Consider the following 8,926-nt stretch of genomic DNA (forward strand, 5'->3'; position numbering starts at 1 on the left):
AAAACCATCCATTATCTGTCTCCTCAGCCTTTCATAGTACAATTAGGATAAAAAAAAAAAAAAACGAGACTAAGGAAAACAAAAAGATAAATATGAAAACTCCCTTAGTCCCCCATTCAAAAGCTCCATTCTCTATCGCGTCACTCTATCCCGGAATGCAAGCGTTGTGTTTAGTGACGTCACGATAAGCCCATTAGTGTGACATGTGACGGGAACTGCTGCTATACACCTGCTGCCCCGCCCCACACCTGCCGCCCCGCCCCACACCTACCATCATAAAGCCCAGGTGAGGTCACTAAGGTGTGGAGATAAGGTGGAGAAGGAAATTAGTGGGAGATATCGAAGAGAAGTGTGAAAAATGACTGGCTTTCTTCCATACCTGCTAAAAAATTACGTGTTTTCTTGTTTTTTCTTGATTGTTTGTGTGTTTTCTTGTTTTTGTCCTTATTTTTTTCATCACATGAGGTCAGAGGCGGATGAAGTAGGGGGAAATATGGAAGGAAAGAGTGAGAATTGACTTGTTTCCCTTCCGCTTGAAATTCTGTTGTGTTTTGAAATATTTTTGTTTTGCTGTTTATTCTTCTTTTAATCGCTGTTTTTTCCCTAGTTTAGGTCAGAGGTCACGCGATTCTGTTCAAGGTAATGTGAGGTTTTTAAATTGGATGACAGTGCTAAAATGACCCAATTCTTGACCTGGCTTGACCTCGTTTGTTTTGATGCGTGCACAGTCGCGTTTTCTTTATTTTAGGTCACAGGTCACTGAAATAATTCGAAATATCGACGAGAAATCGAAAAAAAAAATATTGACTTTTTCCTTCCTTCAGAAAATTTGGCGTTTTTTTTTTTTCTTGTTTGTTTCTTGTTTTGTTGTAATTTATTTTGTTTATTGTCTATTATAGTATCTTTCTCTTAAGGTCAAAGGTCAGTGTTAGGTCACATGACTAAGTTAAATTAAGACCTGGGTTTTCAGTGGTGATAGTAAGTGACCTCATTTGTTTTCTTGTGTTTATTTGTATATTTTCTTGATTCTAGGTCAGATGTCATGTGCTTGTTTGAATTAGTATGGAGTGTTAATAATAATGACCTTTTTTCATAATGACTGCTGAAATGACCTTGACTTGACCTGACCTGATTTGTTTATTCACGTTTATTGTGTATTTTCTTAACTCTATGGCAGAGGTTGCGTTATTCTGCTTAAATAAATATGGTTGGTTTAATGATAATGACAAAAGTGACCTAAGATGTTGACCTGACCTGACCTGATGTGTGTTGTGTGTTGGGCCATGTGCTTCTCTTTGTCAAAGGTGAAATATTTGCAGGAAGTGAAGAAATGACTGGCAGCTTTACTTCCTTGAGAAAATATAGTTCTTTTATCTTATTTTATTTATTTACTTATTTTATTTATTCATTTATTTATTTTATTTATTTATTAACATTAGGGGTAAGGCCACACATCATAAAATTATTTCCATCTCTGCCTGGCTGGGCGAGCTTCCATTAACGCTTTAGAATCATCCCAAACAATCCCAAACCAGCCCAAACTATCCTAACCACACCAATTCTCCCCACAGCCTCACTCGTAACCATGGGGGAAGCCAAGCTGATACAACTGCACCTCGCCACAAGCATGGAGGAACTCAACAAGCTGGTGGACGACATTCCAAACAAGCCCCCTAAGCTGTTAGTGTTGCATGGGATCTGGGGATGTGTGGTGGTCTTGGTGTTATTCTCTCTCTCTCTCTCTCTCTCCTCTACACTAACACCTTCACTTCCCACAGACTGGTGAAGACGGCTCAGAAGTTGGTGAAGGAAGCACAGGTCTCGGACAGCAAGAGGGATGAGGAACGCGCCTACCTAATGTACATGCGATATTTCCAGGTTGTCAAGGTGAGAGAGAGAGGGAGAGGCATTAGAGGTGGGAGAGGGAGGGACTGATGGTGGGAAGGGATGGGAGAGGGAGGAATAATGGTGATGGTGGCTTTCTGTCTCTCTCTGTCTGTCTGTCTCTCTCTCTCTGTCTCTCTCTTTCTCTCTGTCTCTCTCTCTAAGCCACACAAGAAAGGCAGCATTGTTTACAGTTTTCAAGGGTGTTGTTTGTGTGTTTGTTTCTACAGAAGATACAGAAGCACAGTGAATACATGGGCAACAAGAAGTACTACGATGCCCTGCTGGACCCGCGCACCACCAGGAAGGTCATCGAGAGAGCTGAAGAGATCAACAAGAGCCTTGAACACAGGTCAGCCACACAAACACACACACAAACTGATAATTCCACACACACAGATAACTGCACACACACACTGATAACTGCACACACACACTGATAACTGCACACACACAGATAACTGCGCGCACACACAGATAACTGCACACACACACACAGATAACTGCGCGCACACACAGATAACTGCGCACACACACAGATAACTGCACGCACACACAGATAACTGCGCGCTCACACACACACACACACACACACACACACACACACACACACACACACACACACACACACACACACACACACACACACACACACACACACACACACACAGATAACTGCGCGCACACACATAACTGCGCGCGCGCACACACACACACACACACACACACACACACACACACACACACACACACACACACACACACACACACACACATATAGTAACTGTGTGTGTGTGTGTGTGTGTGTGTTTGTAGACAGTATACAATTTAACTAACTAAACCTAACTAACAAAATAAACATGCTAATTATATCCATTTGTACGTGTGTGTGTGTGTGCAGGTACGACTTTGCAAATGGAACAACGCGTTCTGAGAAGATGGAGGAGGACAGGAAGATACTGGATGAGAAGGAGAAGGAGAGAGAGAAGGAGAGGGAGAGGGAGAGAGAGAGAGATGCCAAGAAGAGTTTAACAGCCAAGGGTTCAACCAAAAGCATTCCTTCTCCTCTCCCTCCTGTTGCTAATGGTAAGTTCTGTGTGGTTCTTTGTGGTTCTTTGGGTCGTATTGAGTTTCCGTAAGGTTCTTTTGGGTTCTGTGAGGTTCTTGTGGGTTCTGTGAGGTTCTTGTGGGTTCTGTGAGGTTCCTGTGGGTTCTGCTTGTGGTTCTGTAGAGTCCTGTGGGTTTTCATCTCTGTCTCATCTCTCTGTACCATTTCCGAGCTATTTGTACCTTCCTTCATCCACCCATTTCCTTTACCACCAACCCACCCATCTACTGTGTCTTTGTTACACTTCCCAGTGCCATTCATGTCTTTATCACCCCCCCATTCATCCACCCATCCACTTCACCATCCTGTCATACACCTATCCATTCCCCCATCCATTCACTCATCCACATCACTCACTAACCAAACTATTCACATCTATGTCACCCATTAACATATCCATCCCATCATCCACTCTCCCACTCATCCCCTTCATCCAACCATCCACTTGCATCCAGTCATCCACAGTTCACCCAGCCTCCACCTCTCCACCTCTCCACTCACCCATCCACCCTCCTTCAGGTGTGGTGGATGATGAGAGGTGCATCAGCTGCCAAAAACTCTATTCCATCATGAAGGAGAGGTGCTCCACGTACCTGGTTCTCGACGCCAGGCCAAGGGCAGACTATCTTGATTCACATATGACGCTACCTAATGTCATCAATATACCAGAGGAGATACTGAAGCCAGGGTGAGTACTGGGGTGTGGTGTGGGTGTGGTGTGTGGTGGTGTTGTGGTGTGTTGCCTGAGTCCTTGTCTTGGGAGAAAGTGGGTGGTGGGGTTGTCAGTATTGTCCTTCTCTGTTCCCCTGTACTTTTTTTCCCTTCTCTGTTCTCTCCTACTTTTTTTTTTGCCCTTCTCTGGTCCCTCCTACAATTTTTTCCTTCTTTGGCCCCTCCTACCTTTTTTCCCTTCTCTGCTCTCTCCTTTTTTTTTTTTTTGCCCTTCTCGTCCCTCCTACTTTTTTTGCCCTTCTCTGGCCCCTCCTACTTTTTTTGCCATTGTTTATCCCTCCTACTTTTTATTTCTGCCATTCTCTGTTCTTTCCTACATTTTGAGACTTTTTCTTTTTGATTTATTTATTTATTTATTTTTATTTTTATTTTTACTTTTTCATTCCCTCCTACCTTTCTTTTTTTGCCCTTCTCTGTTCCCTCCTCCATTCTGATATTTTTTAAGTCTGATTTTTTAAAGTTAAGTTAGGTTAGTTTGTGTTGTTTGATTAAGTTGGGTTAGGTTAGCTTAAATTAGGTTAGATTAGCTGGGATTAGGTTTGGCCAATTTACATTAAGATTGTCAAGTTATGTTATATAAATTTGCAACAGATGATGTTTTGTTAGATTAGTTTAGAGCACAATATACTAAGCTACACCAATCTTTACCCCCCCCTCCCCCCCACACCCACAGACTCACAGCAGGCAAGATCAGCACTGAATTGGAAGAGGCAGACCAGACGCTGTGGGTGATGCAGAGACACAATGCTGAGTTCCTGGTGTTGGTGGACTGGCACAGCGAACACCCACCACTCCCGCCGCTGCTGCAAGTGCTGAGTGACGCCATGCTCAAGGTAAGGTGTCGGTGGTAGTGGCGTCGGTGGTGGTGGTGTAGAATTGTCTGTTGTTTGCGTAAGATTCTGCTATAAACTTCTCTTTTATATCTACTACTACTACTACTACTACTACTACTACTACTACTACTACTACTACTACTACTACTACTACTACTACTTAACATAAGGACACAGGAATATAATATAGAACACAGGGACATAAGAGAATCAGCTGTTAGTGTGTGTGGGTTGTCAAAATGAAATGTTTTGGTTGAAATAAGGACAGGAACACAATCATTCAATATCATAGAACACAAAAGCATAAGAAAATGAGTTATTTGTAGTCTGTCAAAGGCTGTTTTTGTTAAGTGCTGTTTGAGTTACCAAGATTAATTATTTTTTTTTTTTTGGTAGTAATGACATATAAACACAGAATATAACATTAAAAACACAAGAACACAAAGGTTGGTGCAGAAAGCCATCAGGCCTACACGTGGCAGTCCCTGTATAAAACCTATCCTTCTTCTTCTTCTTCTTCTTCTTCTTCTTCTTCTTCTTCTTCTTCTTCTTCTTCTTCTTCTTCTTCTTCTTCTTCTTCTTCTTCTTCTTCTTCTTCTTCTTCTTCTTCTTCTTCTTCTTCTTCTTCTACTTCTTCTTCTTCTTCTTCTTCTTCTTCTTCTTCTTCTTCTTCTTCTTCTTCTTCTTCTTCTTCTTCTTCTTCTTCTTCTTCTACTAAAACAATAACACTCAACATTCTGACATCAAACTCTGTACCTAAACTATAAACTCTCATTGAAAACATTAAAAAAAAACATCATTATCATACAATAATTATGACTACTTGATCTCTAACCACTACCACCACCTCCTTCTACAGTGGGACCCTGGGAAGCAATACAAGGGTGTCCCCAAGCTGCTGCAGGGAGGGTATGAGCTGTGGTGCCTCATGTACCCTATGCTGTCTACCAATGCAAGGGTGGTGCATTCCGGCACCCTGCCCTCCAATGCCAAGAAGGATAAGACTGTTGTTTGTGAGTTGTGTGTGTGTGTGTGTGTGTGTGTGTGTGTGTGTGTGTGTGTTTGTTTTAATGGTTTTTGTGTGTGTTTGTGTGCATTTAAGGATGTTTTTGTCTGTATGAAGGGTTATGTTAGTGTGTGTGTGTGTGTGTGTGTGTATGTTCCTAACTAATAATTCTGTATCCTAACTTATATTCTCACTCTCTTGTACAGTAAACATGATATAACTCCTATTCTCTCTCTCTCTCTCTCAGTTCTTTTAAGTAAATTTAAAAACTCACTCCCTCCCTCTCTCTCTCTTACAGTAAACTTTGAATACCCAAGTTTAGACGACGCATTCCTCGTCACACCATCGCCACCAGCCACACCCAACACCAGCAGCACCACCACCACCACCACACACTACCCAGACCTCACACACACCACATCGAACACCCCCAGCGTACCACAAGTCGTCCGAACGCTAAAACCAAAGGTGCTGGAGAAGGAGATCATGGACTCGCAAAACAACAACACTTTGGCAAACAACACCTTTCCGGCAACAGAGGACACTACAGTTAAGCCTTCCCTGGGTTCAAATGTCAACACCTGGGAGAGTAAGGAGAGTAATTTGGCCCTAGAGCAGAGGAGAGCTAAGCAAGGAGGAAGTGTGCTGCCAGAAAAGGTCGTTAATGTGTCTCCGTTTGTGCCCAGCCGGTCTTTGAAACCCAAGGACCTTTTGGCGAGCTTGGCAGCGAACAAGAAGAATCTGGAGGAAGAGCAGAAGTTGTTAGAGGAGTCGCTGCAGATTGAAGAGGTGAGATTTGGTGTTTTATTTTTGTTTGGTCTTTTGTGCTTTCTTTCTCTATTTGTTTGTTTTGCTTGCCTGTCTCATTTCTTTTTCTCTCACTCTCTCTTTCTGCCTGTCTCGTCTTTCTCTCTCTCTCTCTCTTTCTGTGTTTTTTTTGTCGTTATGTCTGTCTCATCTCTTTCTCTCTTTGTCTTTATTTGTTTCTGGCTGTTTTGTTTCTCATTCTTTCTGTCTTTTTGTTTGTCTGTTTTTCTTTGTCTTTTTGTTTGTCTGTTTTGTGTCTCTTTCTGTCTTTGTCTGTCTGTTTGTCTTGCCTGGTCTCATCTTGTCTCCCTCTCTCTCTCTCTGTAACTAAACTTCTCCAAAACAAAACGAAACAGACACCACTTCATACACACACAAAAAGAAAACGTACATTTCAGCACCACACTAGAAGGCGGCACTTAACTAAACCTGCCCTTGCCTTGCCCCTCAGGATACAATGAAGAAAATGGAGGAGATGGAGGCGGCCACCACTCAGAGGGAGATCACGAAGGACGAGATGACCCGAGCAGTCCTGCAGGCGACAGAAGACAGGCTGAAAGAGGAGATACGCAAGCTGGAGAACAAGGGCCTGGAGATGGTATGTTGGGTTAGGTTAGTTAGGTTAAGTTAAGTGTAAAAATAGTTATTCAAAGTCACATCTAAGAAAACCTGCTATAGATTGAGGTAATAGAGAAGATATACCACTGATGGAAGGGAGGGAAGATATAAAAAAACAGTTATTCAGGACTCAGGTTAAAATCTTACCACAAAAAAACATAATCTAGATCCTTGAGTTAATGCATAACCTGTACCATTCCCACTAACACCACCTGTCTGGCCATACAGGAGGAGAGCTACAAGAAAATGCAGAAGCAGAACGAGGAGCTTTGGAAGATGGTGAACCTTGCTCTGGCCAACAAATTGAGTGCAGTGTCTATCAGCCCAGCCGCCCAGCCTGACCTTGAGAGCGAGAGGAGGAAGCAGGAGGAGGTGTGTGTCTGTGTGTGTGTGTGTGTGTGTGTGTGTTTGCGGGTGTGTTGTTTTGTTTGTGTGTCTGTTTGTGTCTGTTTTGGTTAATGTACACTCTTATCACCTCTTCTAGTGTGTGTGTGTGTGTGTGTGTGTGTGTGTGTGTGTGTGTGTGTGTGTGTGTATAAGTAACAAAATAACCACAAATACACCAACAAACACACAAACACAAGCTTTCTAAAGGGATATAGAGACACAGAGATAGATAAACTTTACCACATCCTAATACCCAAACAAACACACAAAACACAAGAGTTTAAGAGAATATAGATACACAGATAGATACATAGAATACATACAGACACATGAATATATAGTCACTAAAGGAATACAGATAGATAGATAGACTTCATCACTTCTCTTTCACAGGAACAAGAGAGGCTGAGGAAACAGAAGGAACAGAAAGCCGCAATGCAAGAACAGGTTGAACGTATGAGAAAGGAGAGAAAGGAGAAGGAGAAGAAGATGAAGGAACAGGAGGAGAGAGAGAGAAAGATACGGGAACAGAAAGCAAGAGAGGCAGAAGCTGAGAGGTAAGAGAGAGAGAGAGAGAGAGAGAGAGAGAGAGGTTAGTTTACTGAAAGACAGCATAGAGAGAGAGAGAAAAAAAGTAAATGAGATAAGATAGATAAAGATAAATATTTCCTAAACGTCTCTTCCTCTTCCTCCTCCTCCTCCTCCTCCTCCTCCTCCTCCTCCTCCTCCTCCTCCTCCTCCTCCTCCTCCTCCTCCTCCTCCTCCTCCTTCTCCTCTTCTTCTTTCTCCTCCCCTCACAGACAAAAACAGGAGGAGAGGAAGTCTAGAATTGACACAGAATCTCGGCTACTGAAAAACAAAGGTAAGTTGTGTCACCTGAGTTTTTGTGCATGTCTGTTCATTAAATTTGTCTATCTGTATATCTATCTATCCATGTATCTATCTGTGTGTGTGTGTGTGTGTGTGTGTGTGTGTGTGTGTGTGTGTGTGTGTGTGTGTGTGTGTGTGTGTGTGTGTTCATGAAATCTGTGTCTATTTTTCCAGTATTGAAGGATAAGTGTGTTGAAGCCTCCCTCCTGAAAGAGTTCAGGTCATAGGAATGAGGAAATACAGAAGCAGGCAGGAAGTTCCAGGGTTTACCAGAGAAAGGGATGAATGATTGAGAATACTGGTTAACTCTTGCATTAGAAAGATGGACAGAATAGTAGTGAGATAAAGAAGAAAGTGTCGTGCAATGAGGCCTCAGGAGGAGGGGAGGCATGCAGTTAGCAAGACCAGAAGAGCAGTGTGAAAATAATGGTAGAAGACTCCAAGAGATGCAACACTGTGGTGATGGGAGAGAGCCTGAAGACAGTCAGTTAGAGGAGAAGAGTTAAAACCAAATACTTGTTAATCTACCATACCTAACCTAACCTAACATGTATTTGTACGCAGGCAGTGGGGACTCGTACACCACCAAGCTGAGGGGATCACCCAGGTCATCACCAGTCAGGGGGTCCAACCTGCGCCGCTGCCACTCTGCCTTCAATCTGGCACAGGTCAGTAGCAGAA

The 8,926-nt window shown here is 42.8% G+C and overlaps 1 protein-coding gene across 2 annotated transcripts in view; it reads left to right on the forward strand.

Moving 5' to 3' along the window:
* Window positions 1-139: 139 nt before the first annotated feature.
* The window catches only part of LOC135094746 (ubiquitin carboxyl-terminal hydrolase 8-like), a 25,250-nt gene continuing 16,463 nt past the window's right edge, over window positions 140-8,926 (forward strand). For both annotated transcript variants that reach the window (XM_063995090.1, XM_063995091.1), the window contains exons 1-14: window positions 140-286; window positions 1,572-1,680; window positions 1,779-1,887; window positions 2,115-2,236; window positions 2,786-2,970; window positions 3,512-3,680; window positions 4,398-4,557; window positions 5,417-5,570; window positions 5,862-6,352; window positions 6,822-6,968; window positions 7,217-7,360; window positions 7,769-7,932; window positions 8,176-8,237; window positions 8,810-8,913. In XM_063995090.1, coding sequence (XP_063851160.1) covers window positions 1,586-1,680; window positions 1,779-1,887; window positions 2,115-2,236; window positions 2,786-2,970; window positions 3,512-3,680; window positions 4,398-4,557; window positions 5,417-5,570; window positions 5,862-6,352; window positions 6,822-6,968; window positions 7,217-7,360; window positions 7,769-7,932; window positions 8,176-8,237; window positions 8,810-8,913 — 2,106 coding nt within the window. In that variant the 5' untranslated portion in view covers window positions 140-286; window positions 1,572-1,585. The remainder of the gene's footprint in view (window positions 287-1,571; window positions 1,681-1,778; window positions 1,888-2,114; window positions 2,237-2,785; window positions 2,971-3,511; window positions 3,681-4,397; window positions 4,558-5,416; window positions 5,571-5,861; window positions 6,353-6,821; window positions 6,969-7,216; window positions 7,361-7,768; window positions 7,933-8,175; window positions 8,238-8,809; window positions 8,914-8,926) is intronic.

Source organism: Scylla paramamosain, chromosome 46, assembly GCF_035594125.1.
Source record: "Scylla paramamosain isolate STU-SP2022 chromosome 46, ASM3559412v1, whole genome shotgun sequence".
Lineage (NCBI taxonomy): Eukaryota > Metazoa > Arthropoda > Malacostraca > Decapoda > Portunidae > Scylla > Scylla paramamosain.